Source organism: Meleagris gallopavo, chromosome 26 (genome assembly GCF_905368555.1).
Source record: "Meleagris gallopavo chromosome 26, MGAL_WU_HG_1.1, whole genome shotgun sequence".
Classification (NCBI taxonomy): Eukaryota; Metazoa; Chordata; class Aves; order Galliformes; family Phasianidae; genus Meleagris; species Meleagris gallopavo.
In genome coordinates, this window is record NC_139429.1 from 3,835,074 (window position 1) to 3,848,576 (window position 13,503).

Consider the following 13,503-nt stretch of genomic DNA (forward strand, 5'->3'; position numbering starts at 1 on the left):
AGTTGGAAAAGGGATTTGTTACTGGGGTAAAACCTGGGGAGATGAAGAATGGTGTTATTTCCCATCAGTTACACCAAACAGACCTTCACCTTCTGACATCAAACACGATTTCCACTGGCAACGCCAACCCATGCAGCATGGCAGAAGGGCTGCACCCAAAGACATCAAGCAGTAATTAAATAATCTTTATTTTATAAAACATCATACAAAGCATCTACACCATTCACTGGTGGAACATCAGTTGCTATTACACAGTAATTCAAACACAAGTTATTATTTCACTCTAGTTCTGCAGCTCCCTTTGCAGACTGGCCTGAGGACAGATCCCACTGTCTGCTCCACAGCTTTGTACTTCTTCCTTGGGTCTGGGATTCCATGCTGGAGCCCAGAAGGCAGACAACAAGCCATGCTTTGTAACATCACACCCTAACCAGCATGTTTTGGAGATGTATTCTGGACTCTCTCTAACCACGTATCCCAGGAAATACTCTTGTCAAAACTGATAGCTACTGTCCTGGGGAAAAACATCAATGCTCATTCTAAGTGAGCTGCATTTTCCAGTCATCTTCCCAGCAACTCCACTATCTTTAAGTGCCACGGCAGCCTCTGGGTTCAGATGCACTGACCTGAATCTGGAATGACCAACAGCACGGCAAAGAGGAGCTGCCATTCTGCAGACACAGCAGTGCCCACGTGAGAGGTCCACCCAAAAAGCACTTACTGCCAGTCCTGATGGGGCTCCTCCTATGGAGAATGCTGCTCACTCAGAGAGCTAAAGGCAGGATTTGGAAAGCACGGGTGGAGCTTTAACAGTCAGGGTGAAGGGGAGGGAAAAAGTCCCCAAAGTGCTTCACATCAGGAGTGGCAACTTTTGGGTTCCGAGCACCGAGTCCTGCAAGGTGCTCACACTGAGCAGAGCTGCTGACACTACTGGAAAATCAGTTATCCTTATGTTAGCAAATAAGTTACAGAAAGGAATTAGAAAGGGTAGCTCAACCACCATCATCACTTCTCCCAAAGGAAACATGGGGATAACGATCAAAGTGGAGATAACCATCGTTTTGTGTTTCCATAGCACCTCTCGAGTAAAGGTCTGAAAGTGCGTAACAGATGGACCAGCTCCATCACCCCCTGTTCACAGATGGGGAAATGAGGCACCGGGTTAGGAAGTTCAGTGACTTGTCACCCAACAGGCTGGAGGATGAGCCAGGAACCCCAGCTCCCACAAAACACTCCAACATGCTTCTTCCTAGCAGGACAAAGAGTCATCTAGCTGCCTAGACTGTACAGAACACAGAACACCAATATCTAGTGCTGTTTTCCCATCTCTTCTTCTGAGATCACACCAGCACCGAAGGAGGAAGCTGCTAGCACTGCTATGTACACCTGCACTGCTGGACCAGTTGTGTTTAGGAGGTAAAAGTAGCCCTTCTTTCACTCGTATAATTTAGGGTGTGCTTACGTACACGCTGAGCCAGCCTCTGCCAGGCCAAGCGCTGCAGATCCCATGAACCCATGGCATAGCTCCATGGATTTCAGTGGAGTTACGCCAGGAATAAGTTTGGCTCCAGAACTGCTAACGTGTGCTGGCTCCTCTCCCGACAGCGGCATCTCAGGCACGATCCCCTCCTTGGCAGCCCGTGAGCTCGAGGAAGTCCTTACTCAGCATCAGTGGCTTTTCAGATGTCCGTTCGCTCTCAAGCTCAGCTCCTCGCCCCTCTGGCTTCTCCACGCGTGGTACTTCTTCATGCTCTTCCTCCGGGCGAAGCGGCAGATGCTGACCATGAAGACCCAGGAGACGGCGTACATGATGACACCTCCCAGCTTGATGTACCAGCGGGGCTTCGGTGAGGTCAGCTCGCAGTACATCAGCCAGGCCCCCACCCCGATCCGCACCCCAGTGAACAGCACCACGAAGAAGAAGTCCACCACGTCCCCGGTGATGCTGTGGTAGCAGCCCATCTCCTTGAGGAACCAGCGAGCTTGCAGCAGCGGGTTGGTGATCTCGCTGCCAAAGATGACGGCGTTGACCTCGGCGGCCGACTCACCGAGCGCCAGCGATGCGGCGATGCCCACAATGCTCACCAGGTGATGGGCCAGCATCAGGGCACCCTCCGTCTGGAAGTACACACACCAGCAGAGGTCGAAGAGGAAGTAACCCAGGCTCAGGCACAGCCCGTGGACCTGCAGGGTTGTGTTTGGGGATCCTGCAATGAAGACACCGGGCAGAGCGTTAGGGCACAGAGGTGATGAGAGGTGGGATCTGCAGCAGGAGGGGGATTCGCCCTCAGCACGGCCGCTCACAGCTCTGCCACAGTCCTGCAGTTGTTAGTGACAGCTGCATGCATGTAATGGCCATACAGTGCGACCACGCACTCTGCAGCTGGGGAGCAGCAAAACACAGCAGCACTCTCCCCATTTCCCTAGCACTTTCAGGCATAAGTATAATCAGATATCGCTGCAAACATTTCTCAAATGCTTCCACGCTGTATCCCAGCATCCATACTGGGGTGACAGGAAAATGCCACCGCGTGCCATCACCCACTTGGGGGACGCAGCACCACAACTCTTGCCACTCACCCGGGTGACTCAGAGGCCAGGGGCCGTCGATAAAGCCAATGTAAGCAGAGAGACACGTAGCGAGGATGCCGTGGGTCAGCGTGACCAGCCTGCAGCTCCATTCATAGCTCCGGTGCTTGTAGCGATGGCAGAACCACGTGTAGAGGGAAAGCCAGGCCAGCAGGCTGCAGGCTGCCCGCAGGGGCAGGGCAAGCAGCATCCTGCCACAGGGATGGAAGGACAAAAGGCATCAGGAGCTCTAAAATTTGATCATGTCAGCACAACCCCACAATGCTGGACCTGCGGGGGTAAGCTGGTGCTCATCCCACTGCATGAGGGACAGGCAGAGGAGCTCCACGTGTAGATCCATGCTACTTCTGTTCCTTCCCTGCCCACTTAGCCTGCCCTTCAACGGTCTGCCTGTGTTGCCCCACCAGTCACTGGTGTTTGCTCCAGATTCTGCTTTTTTCCTCCCTTTCCCTCCCCTCCCCCTCCATGGCGCTGCTGATAGCATCAACCCTCTTTTTAAAGGAATAGTGAGGATAATAATAATAATGTCATTGCTGCTCTTTTTAAAGGATGTTGCCCTTTTTGGAGGTGCTCAATCATGCTGTTTGCTACCTGGATTCTTCCTCTCCTGAAACAAAATCCAAGAAAACCCCCCACACCACATGGTCTCCTGCTAGGTCCAATGCTAACCACTCTCCCCACCCCACTTCCCCCTCTGCAGGGATGCATAGGAGCGGTGAAAAGAGGAGGAGTGAGCTCTCCCACCTGTGGGATGGCACCAAGACCTTCAAACCTGTGAGATGCCAAAGGATTAGCAGCGATGTCCTCACACCTGGAATATGAGGGATGCATCGTTATGGCTGAGCGCTCAGAAGGAGCTGAGTCATGGGACCTTTTCCAGCCGTGTCACCGAGTGCCACCGGTCCAGTTTGCGGTGGGGAAAACCGGGAGGACCGCACGTGGTGCGGGGTCGGGGTTGACTCACAGCCGTCCTGCCCGGCCTGTTTTAAGCATCACCAGCACGGCTTGGGCGGGATAAACAAAGCCATTACGTTATAATGGGAACACGGGGAGATGAAACACGGACACGACGAACCGCTCCGACCGGTGACAGCAGCAGAGCTCGAGGCGCCCGGGTCAGGATGGGTGAGGCAGGAGGAATCCTGAGCGACGGAAGGGAGCGGAGCACCAGGAGAGGAGAAGCGACCTTTACACATCTCCATACACCCAAAAGGTGGGGGCTTCTTCCAATCACGCCGCAAAACTAAATGTTTGCCCTTAGGATACACAGTATGTATTGCATCTGTGAATTACACCTCCGTAAAGGGCGACATCCTTTAAAAAGCGCAGCAATGCCATTATTATTATCCTCACTATTTCTTTAAAAAGACGGTTGATGCTATCAGCAACGCCGCGGGGGGGAGGAAGGAAGGAAGGAAAAAAGCAGACTCTAGAGCCATTAAACGCGTCTCGACACCCAGAGGAACCCGATGCGCAGATGCAGACCGAGCAATCGGACCGAGCAACCAGACCGAGCCCTTCCCGGAGCCCCGCACCCACCTGCAGCCCCGGAGCTGCCGGACCCACCGCTCCGAGCCCCGCCGCCGCGGCAATGGGGCCGCCGGGAAGAGGAAACGGCGGCGGCGGGCGGGGGGCACCTGGCGGCGGGGAGGAGGGACGGCAGGCGCTGCGGGGAGGGGACGCGGACCGCTGACCCCACCGGCTGATAGAGGGCCGGCATCCTTGTGACGCGACCTGCGCGCCCGTCGCTCTGACGGATCGCATCTTTCCTCCGCCTTTGCTGGGCCTGCTGCAGCTGCCTCAGTAATCATAGAATGGCCAGGGTTGGAAGGGACCTCAAGGATCACGAATCTCTACTACTCCCCTGCCACATGCAGGGGATATAAATAATAAATGGGATGGAGCTGTGCTAGCTCCGGGTAAAGAGCAACCTGTTCATCGAGGTGGGAACAGCAGTAATGGTTACAGCACTAAGAAGCCCTGAGACTCTAAACTCAAAGCCTTCAGAGGATCATTTATTGCTAGAGGTCACTTCCAGAGGAGCTGGGTGGTTTTTTTTTTTTTTTTTTTTTTTTTCCTCTGGCTCATATGACACAAATGGTAGGCAGTGAGCTGTGAGGTGGCACGTTAAATCTCACCCAATGGATGGCAGCAGCAGTGAGGTGCAGCTCATGCACTCATTTCCTTCTTTGTGCACAGTCAGCCATCCCAACGGGCTCGCTTTGCCTGCACAAACAGCACTCAGCAAAACAACCCGGGACAGAAACCTCTGCTGACGGTCATTTGCACAGCAGCGGTCACTTTCTGTGATGATAAATTCCCCCACAGGTGTTTAACAGAAAAAAATCAGGTGCCAGCCTTAAGAAAATCACATCCATTCTAAGGTCAGCAAGTCAGAAATGCAATGGGATGGTGGTGGTGGAGCCAGATGCTCTTCCAGCATCGCAGCAGAAGTTTAACGCTAAAACCACGCCTGAGCTGAGACAAAGCCATGACCACCTGAGAGCACGTTGCTTCCCACCCCACAGAGCCACTGCAGCCAGCTGTTCTGCATGGAAGGACTGGGGTACAGCAGGGTTCCAACCACCAGACCAGGCTGCCCCATCCAGCTCAGCCTCATTAGCTCCAGCTGCCTCCTTCAGTCCCAGAAGGAAAGAATGTTACAGCAACTGTTCCCTTTTAAAATGAGAATGCAACTTTATTGGAAGTCTGATCACTCCGGGGAGCTCTCACAGCAGCCCATGACCCCAAAGTGCCCTCCTCCCAGGAGAGCCAGGCTCCACCTGCCCAACCTCATGGACCTGCTGTGTGCCTGGGGTCTGCATGGCATCCAAAGGACACACTTAACGTTCAGTTCATTCATGCTATTAGCTTTTATCTCTCCAGATGCCTTGCAGCCCAGCTATCAGTGCTGAGCAGAGCCCAGCTAGCAAGATAAGGGCAGAGAGGTGACACAGCTGCTCCCCTCCTGCACCCCACAGCAGTGACATGTGTGACAAAGGCCACCAGGAGCTGCAGGGGCCCTCCAGCTCCAGCAGGATGCTGCTACACAAATCAAGGGAAATTCACATTAAAACCCCAGGGGAAAGTCAGAACACGATTCTGAGAGGTAAAGAAGAGAACTGATCCATATGCTGAGAACTGCATGGAGTGATGTCACACTGAGATCCACCTCAGCATCACTGCCACCTCTGGAAATAAACACCAGACTCCTGTCAGCCTTGCATTCAGCATTCCTGGCCTGCAGACAAAGCATCCAGAGAGGGTTCTGCTCTGTCAGCCCTCACACACACAGCACCTGAGTTTCTGAAATCAGTGCAAGGCGAGGTGATGCGCTCCATGAGGAGGTGTTTGGCACAAGTCTGGTTCCAGACTCCTGTTTGCAAGGAACAGAGATGTGCACTGTCCAACCCAGTGGAGCCACACTGCTCTGAGATCGCTATTTCTTTGAATGCAAGTATTAAAAAGAAGGAAATGTATTGCTAAAAACAATGAGGTAGAACATTGCCTCACCCTCATGAACCACAGCACCATTACTTCACACCAAGGACGACCCCACCATCCCCTTATGGGCACTTCAGCCTTGTTCACAAGTTCTCATTCAAGCACTTGGTCCAATGTTTTGTCCCATTTGAAGAGAGAACAACACTGAGTACATCCTGGCTGGGTCACACCCGTACCTGGCTCCACTGGGGAGAGGGTGAGATGTTCCAGATCAGGTATTCCAACTGCACTTTGAGATAACACTGCCTCCAACACAATCATAGATAAGTCAGTCTGTGCACGGTGGATATGTCTGGCACAGCCCCACTGCAGGCTGTGCATTATGGGCTGGAAGAGGAAGCAGCTCAGCAGACACGCCATGTTCCTTGCGTTCCCACTGAAATCCCTATTTGGTCAGCTTTCCCACACGTTGAGTGACCGTCCATCTCCCCCAGGGCTTGTAGAGAGCTGCCAGTGCCAGGACGTCATTTCCACACCACTTTTAGGAGCTCTTGTCACAGTTACAGGCTCCAGCAGCCAGGGTCCCATCCACAGCCACTGTCAGTGAGCTGCCAAGTGCCCATTTGTTTTCACAGGTGCATCCACACTCCTCAGACGTGTCCAGGAATGGTACTTTTTCAACATCTTCCTCCTAACGAAGCGGCAGATCTCAATCATGAACCCCAAGGACACGATGTACATGGCCAGGCCTCCCCCTTTGAGGATCCAGTTGGGATCGGGGGCCGTCACCATGGCATACATGATCAGAGCTCCTCCGCCAATGCGCAGCACCAGGAAGAGGAGCACGAAGCAGAAATCCACCACCTCCCCCAGGATGGAGTGGTAGAGGCCCATCTCCCTCAGGAACCAGCGGGTCTGCAGCAGCGGGTTGGTGATCTCACTGACAAAAACCACTGCATTGACCTCGGTGGCAGACTTGCCCAACCCCAGCACCAGCACCATGCCGCAGATGCTCAGCGTGTGATGGAGCAGCATCAGGTCTCCCTCTGTCTGGAAATAGAAGCACCAGAGCAGGTCGAAGATGAAGTAACCCAGCGTCAGGGAAAGCACGTGGACCTGGAGAGTGGTGTTTGGTGAGCCTGAAAGGAAAAAGATGCATAAACGTGGGGTCTCACTCAAGATATTCTTCTAGAACACTGAGCAATACAGGTTGTTAGTTTTGCTCTTTGCTTTCCAAGCTTATCTTATGGGACCCCTGGGTACCAGGATGCACAGCTCTGCTCTCCCACAGCCCACACTACATTTCTCCTTTCCTCTCTGCCCTTTTAGAAAGGAGGGTGGGAACGCCTGACCCCACCAACAGAACTATTTGAGATTTTATGATAGAAAAGCACAAACAGAAGCCCACGCTCTGGTGCCAGCACTTATTATACCCTTCCAGAAGGGAACAGCATCAAGCCTGTTCTCCACACTGCTACACCTGACAGCAGCAGAGCAGTGAAATTCAACCTGAGAACCCTCAGCAAGTGCCTGGGTAGGACAACGACAAGAGGTAGGAGATGCCGAGGAAGAAGCGGGGAGCTGGACGGAGCCTTGCCATGCCCCCAAAACACACACGTGAGAGGACAGACAGCAAAAGCAGTTGGATCCCGACCCGTGGGATGGCGTGAGGACGTATCAGGGTGAGGTCCCACACACACACCTGCATGGCTCAGAGGCCAGGGGCCGTCCCAGAGGGCGATGTACCCGGACAGGCAGGTGGCGACGGCCCCGTGCAGCAGGGTGACCAGGCGGCAGTTCCACTCGGGGGAGCGATGGCTGTTCCAGAGGCAGAAAGCAGCATAGAGGCACAGCCAGGCCAGGAGGCTGCCGAGCACCTCGAGGACGATGGGGAGCATCCTGCTGAACGGAGAGAAAGGGAGCTATGAGCGGAGGGATGCTCACTTAACCCGCGTCCACGAAAGCTCCCAAACGCGCTTCGCACCCTCCCCACGAGCACCGAGCGCTGAACGCAGCCGGCTCCTTTCGGCACCGCTTCTCCATACGCCCTTCCTTCTTCCCCCGCCCTAAACCGCGTGGGAACGAACCCGATCATCGCACCCCCGCCCCATCCGGCCCTATATACCCCAGGGATGGAGGTGGCACCCGGGACTTGGCAGACCCCCCCTCCACCGCAGCTGCTCACCCGGAGCTGCCCTCCCTCCCTCGCGGCTCTGCGGGAGCGGCTCAGCCCGGAGAGGCGGTACGGAGCGCTCCGGCTGCTTTTATCCTATCCTTTACCCTCCTCCCTCTGCCCGCCCACCTCCTGCCCTCCGCTCACCCCATAGGGACGGAAAACACGCTTTTTTTTTTTTTTTCTTTTCTTTTTTTTTCTTTTCGGAGCGTTCCGGAGTTCTCTGTCCGGTTTCGCACGCGGTTGTGGAGCTGTTGTTCTGGTAGGAGAAGGGGATGGAAATAGGAGCTGGGGAGCGGGGAGGGATGCGCTGGAGGTGTCAGGAACACGCCGAACAGGAAGAGTGAACCAGAAGAGAGGTGAGTAACCAGGACGGGCCACGCTCCCAAACCCTCGGAGTCAGCGCCGTGTTGGTTCTGTTTTCATTCAATCCACCTGAAGGAAGCTTCACGTCCCCAACAACCCCAGACCCTCCCTACAGCCACAGGGCTCCATGCAGGTGGTGGCAGCAAGCACTCAAATCTTATGAGTGTCCTTATCTCAGGGTGCTTTTGGAAGGGGTCCCATTGCAGCTCAGGCTCCAGATCCTGCTGCCCAGAGCCACCCAAATCCATAACTTGAGCCTGAATTTCAGCCTGCAGGTGCAGGAGTGTTGGGTGCTGCACTACCACCACCAGGAAGGTGAGCCCCAGGGCTGTGAGCATCGGGGATGGACCTGGAGGGCACATTGAGACACTTCAGGATGCTCCAGGACTGCCCTCGGGTCACAGAGAGCGCTGGGAAGGGCGAGGAGCAGAGCCCTGCTGCCCCAGACTGAGTTCACTCTGTTCAAAGAAATCAATAGCAAAAAAACCCCAATTCCTGGCCCTGCCCTGATCAGACAGAGCTCAGTCCTATGGGTGGATCAGGTCACAGCCTGCTGGCTCTGTGTGCACATTGCGCAGCCCTGATTGCTGCACTGGTCATGTGGGAACGTCACTTGTGGTGCTGCAACACCTCCTGTGTGCATCTGAGCACCTGGATGGGCTCCCTCCCCATTCTGAGGATGCCAGCTGAGTTCTGGCTGAGGAGAGCAAAGCTCAGCCCCCAGAGCAATGTTGTGTCCTCAGCCTGATTGTGGGGCTACGTGGGATCAGCTCGTTGCTCCAGCAAGTTTGTGAATGGCCATTCTGCAGGAGGGAGGTGAACAGGATCACATCCCTGATGCGCAGCAGCAATAGGATGAGACCCAGAGGCGTCTCAGACAGGAACGCACTGACAGCTGAGGTCTGCATGGGCAACAAGTCGGGTTGATCTGTAGATTCTGGCAGTTCTCATTGCCACCACGAGCAGTTGTTCCCTGCACTGCTGTTATATGGCAGTGGGAAGGTTGAAAAGCAGCCATTTCCTGCCAAGTATGGTAACAAGCTCACTTGTTGGCTTGAAAACCTCCAAGACCCTTTTACCAAGGGTTGAAGAGTGCTGTCAGCTGACCCTGAACCCAACAGTGCTTAGAGCTCAGCTATAGGGTTAGCATAGGGCTGCCTGTTTAAATGCATAGGATGGGGTTATGAGGGCAATCAGAACGCTCACTCCTGAGCTCCTATCTATGAGATAAGTGAGGCTTTCATAGCACTAACAAGCTGGAAACTGGAGTTTTTTTATAACATTGCTATAACTGATGCCCCCTGTGGTGGGAACAGAACACAGTGCCTCATTTACCTCTTGTGAGCTTTTGTGTTTTGCATGAATTGAAGGCCAGGAGAAGGGAAGGGAAGGATTACCATCAACATCGCCTAGTGGGGATTAAGTGATTTGTCCGAGGTCATGCAGGAAGTGAGGGAACAAGCTGAGAGCGGGTGTCACACACATCTCAATGCATTTATCCTGTATGTTATCCCATAAATATTTCCAACACCCAGGGTTAAAAAAAAAAATACATCAGATTGGAGCCATAGGTCACTCCCAACCCCATGCATGGGGCTGTGCACAGTGCTGAGGGGAGGCACTGCCCTTGCAATGGCCATGCAGAGGTTGGCTGAGTGCTCCCCGCCTGCATTTTTACTTTCCCAGCAGAAAATAATTCATTTTTTCTCTTCTTTTAAATCACAAAGAAAGTTTCGTTTCGATGTTTCGACTGATTTAATATTTAAAAGGAAATATTTTCTATTTTTTTTTTCCAAAACAAAAAAACAACAACAACAACAACAAAAAAAAGGTTACCTTGTCGTTTTCACTCCTGTCTCATTACAATCAGTGTCTGCCCCTATCCCATACACCTCGTGTGAAGCAACAGATGCAGTTCTATACACAACGTGGGGCTGGGTGCATTGTGTGAAGGAGCTCAGACCCCCCTGCAGCCCACAGAACCCTATGGCAATCACCTCATCACACAGCACTGACGGAGCAGGATAAGAAACAACTGAATCGAATACATTTGTCCCCAAAAAGAAGTGTCCAAGGAGAGATTTTACTTAGGGAAAAAACAAACAAACAAACAAAAAGCTCACATTTGCCTAAAAAGAGCCATCAAAAACCAACAAAAAACAAAAACAAACAAAAAAAAAAACCAAACAGAGCTACTACTCAAAAAATGTCTATTTACAACCTGTGAGCCAAACACCCATTTATTCTAATTTCACTGCCTTGTCCCCATTGAGAACCCAACCAGGAATCTGCATCGCTCCGATCTACTTAACAACATTAAATATTTACCCCTTTATGTGAGGAGAGCTGTGACACGACCACGATCTCCCCAGCAATATGGAAGGTGACATTTGCCACCCTTTGGCATCTCTTGCACCCAACTCCCTCCGGTCTCACAGCTGAGCAGTGCAACCTCCTGCAAGGAGGAAGGAGGGCAGAGAATTGCACAGCTCCATCCTCTACAGCATGGGGCAACCAGCAAAACTGCTCCGGAGGTTTGGTATCAGACAGAGCCCAATGGATGAACAACAGAAAGAAGGGATGGCCAACATTCGTCTTTGTCCCATCAAACCTACACAAAATGACTCTGTGGTCATTGCAGTTGGAAGTTCACGAGGGGCTGCAAACAGTGCCGTCCTCCATTGGGCAGCTGGGAGCAATAACAAGACCTGGACACACGTTTTGCAAAAGGAGAAAATTTTTTTTTTAAAGCAAAAAAAAAAAATTAAAAAAAAAATAAAAATTAAAAAAAAAAAAAGCAAGCTGTAAAATACTTAATATTAAAGAAAAAAAAAAAGAGAGGGAAAAAAAAGGAAAAAAAAATCAGAAGGAAAGCAGAAGGGCTCAAAGCAAAGCAAGCGTGGTGGTGAGTAAAGCACAGTCGTTGGCCTTGGAAGCCAATGGGAAACCAAGGCTGCCATCTAGACACGGGTCTCTGCTGAAATGAACTGGGTGACCTCGGCTCAGTTTGGGGTTTGGTACGTGTGCGTGCCAGTCACAGCATGGCAGACCCTTCTCATGGGAAGCTCTGAAATGAGTGGGGGGAAAGAGGGTCCTGACATAGGAATTCTTCCAGACGAGGGATTGCCGGGCAGTCTGGTGTGAGCACAGAGGTTTGCAAGCAGAGGGCAGTGTTTCATGCTGATAGAGCTAAGCAAGGGCTCGTTCTTGGAGTGAATGAATGCATGGAAGAGAGTTAAAATGTCACTGTCGGTGTTCAGATCCTCGGGGAGGTCAGCTGCAGCCTGAGTCCCTGGAGTTCTGTGCTCGGGCTTCCCCTAACATTCATTGGGCAGTGCTTGGAAGGCACTGTGCCGCCAGATGTTGCCCCAAGCATTGTTCCTGGAGAAGTTGGTCCATAGCTGGAGGTCAGAGCTCCTCGTACACGGGACGGAATGGTCTCAGTGGAGGTAGGTAGGTTGGTTCCATCGGTACCAAGATCTGCGTGCAACACAGCGAATCAGAGCTACGATCACCACGTGGTTAACTTTTCCCCTTGAAACAAAAACCATTCCTATCCCACTTGTGTTCCTGCTCAGACTCGGCAGCCAGCGAGTGCTCCTTTGCCCTACAGGAAGCTCACAGCAAACCCCTCTTTCTGAGCAGCTGCCTGCTCTGAGCTGCTGGTTCCCACACGTGGCTGCGGGGCTTCCTCTGCGTCAGAGCAGCTCTGAGTCATGGCACGGGGTGATCCGTGACTCAAAGCCCAGCAGCTATACTCAGTGCCCTCTGCTCTCAGCTGCCTTCCTCTGAACGCAGCATCCGTGATGTCACGTGCAGCGAGCAGGAGAAACCGCGGGTGCAGAGGGCAGAGCAGTGGGGGCACAACTAATGAGATAACGAGGAAGGCTCGGAGTCTGCGCGTGTAATGACATGCCATCACGTGGCTCCACGCTGCTGGGGACTCTACAGGGCTGCATGCTCTGCCCTGAAGTCCCTCTGCTTTTCTCTCATCTCTACCTGATGCCATGTCACCCCCACTCCACCTTACCCTGAAGAGTTGAAACCGGACGAGTTCATGGCAGCTTTGGAGTTGCTCTGGGCTGTGCTGGGGCTGCTGGCATGGAGGGCACTGCCAGGGGATGAGGGCCTGCTGGAGTTCCCTGGGGAACACGATGATGTTACTGCACGGCAGAGAGAGCAGAGTGAGGCTGGGATCTCCCTTCTCCCCTCCAGCCTCCTGCTCCCACCCTGTGCTGAAGTGCCCTCCTTTGGCTGCTTGGTGTGCAGCTCCCAAACCTCAGCACCCCAACGGGGTATTTTGGAGGTGTTAGCACACCCAGGAAGCTTTCCATGGCTTTGTTCCAGCCAAGAGAAAGATTCTGCTCTTCTCATCCCTCAGACAACACGGTGCCGGGCTACTTCCTCAGGGTTATCATGGCTTGGAAGCCAAGTGGCCTGAGAGCAAGAGCAGAGGAGGGAGGGAAGGAATGGGAGCGAGGTGGTTTGTCAGGGCTTACCTGTCCCAGACATGGTGCTGTGCACCGGGTTGACAGAGAGGGGCCCCAAGGACCCTGAGGTAGAGACCTGAGGAGGAACAGAGGCAGGCAGTCAGAGGATGGCACTGGGGGTGTGGATCCCAAAGAGCCACTCCTTCCCATTTCCTTCACAACATGCTGGCTGCCAGGCATGCTTCTTACCCCCCCCTACACCTCTTCATACTCTATTGGACGTGCACAACTCCCACATTCAGGGCCGTGCAAAGAAACCAGAATGAGTATTAAACACGCCTGATCTAAATGTATAGGTCAGCAGTAGGAACTGCTGCCCTCTGAATGTTCTCAGCAATGCCTCAGCTTGTTCTGGTCTCAGCACAAGTAGCCCCATTTCCTTTGAGGAGCTCTTAATGGGCGAGAACTCTCATGTGAGTATTACTAATTTGGTGGCTGTAA

The 13,503-nt window shown here is 53.0% G+C and overlaps 3 protein-coding genes across 7 annotated transcripts in view; all 3 read right to left on the minus strand.

The window, feature by feature from the left end:
* Nucleotides 1–172: 172 nt before the first annotated feature.
* TLCD5 (TLC domain containing 5) lies at nucleotides 173–6,375 on the minus strand. Of its 3 annotated transcripts, none has more exons than XM_085209321.1 (3): nucleotides 6,270–6,375; nucleotides 2,581–2,780; nucleotides 173–2,207 (listed from the first exon to the last, which is right to left on the minus strand). In XM_085209321.1, the coding sequence occupies exons 2-3, from the start codon at nucleotides 2,777–2,779 to the stop codon at nucleotides 1,669–1,671; spliced, it is 738 nt and encodes a 245-aa protein (XP_085065447.1). In that variant the 5' UTR covers nucleotide 2,780; nucleotides 6,270–6,375; the 3' UTR covers nucleotides 173–1,668. The 3 variants fall into 3 exon arrangements, with proteins under 3 accessions (XP_085065447.1, XP_085065445.1, XP_010721964.1); XM_085209319.1 differs by lacking the exon at nucleotides 6,270–6,375 and adding an exon at nucleotides 6,103–6,213; XM_010723662.4 differs by lacking the exon at nucleotides 6,270–6,375 and adding an exon at nucleotides 4,129–4,301.
* LOC100549030 (TLC domain-containing protein 5-like) lies at nucleotides 5,267–8,307 on the minus strand. Of its 2 annotated transcripts, none has more exons than XM_010723664.4 (3): nucleotides 8,219–8,307; nucleotides 7,736–7,935; nucleotides 5,267–7,172 (listed from the first exon to the last, which is right to left on the minus strand). In XM_010723664.4, exons 2-3 carry the CDS (start codon nucleotides 7,929–7,931, stop codon nucleotides 6,634–6,636), a joined length of 735 nt encoding a protein of 244 aa, XP_010721966.1. In that variant the 5' UTR covers nucleotides 7,932–7,935; nucleotides 8,219–8,307; the 3' UTR covers nucleotides 5,267–6,633. The 2 variants fall into 2 exon arrangements, with proteins under 2 accessions (XP_010721966.1, XP_003212734.2); XM_003212686.4 differs by having other exon boundaries at nucleotides 7,736–7,932; nucleotides 8,219–8,289.
* Nucleotides 8,308–10,052: 1,745 nt separating this feature from the next.
* Nucleotides 10,053–13,503, minus strand: part of POU2F3 (POU class 2 homeobox 3) — a 36,883-nt gene continuing 33,432 nt past the window's right edge. Inside the window, exons 12-14 of one of the 2 annotated variants that reach the window (XM_003212687.5) lie at nucleotides 13,072–13,138; nucleotides 12,603–12,735; nucleotides 10,053–12,052 (exon numbers count right to left, since the gene is read on the minus strand). In XM_003212687.5, coding sequence (XP_003212735.4) covers nucleotides 12,013–12,052; nucleotides 12,603–12,735; nucleotides 13,072–13,138 — 240 coding nt within the window. In that variant the 3' untranslated portion in view covers nucleotides 10,053–12,012. The remainder of the gene's footprint in view (nucleotides 12,053–12,602; nucleotides 12,736–13,071; nucleotides 13,139–13,503) is intronic. The other variant, XM_085209318.1, reaches the window with a different exon arrangement.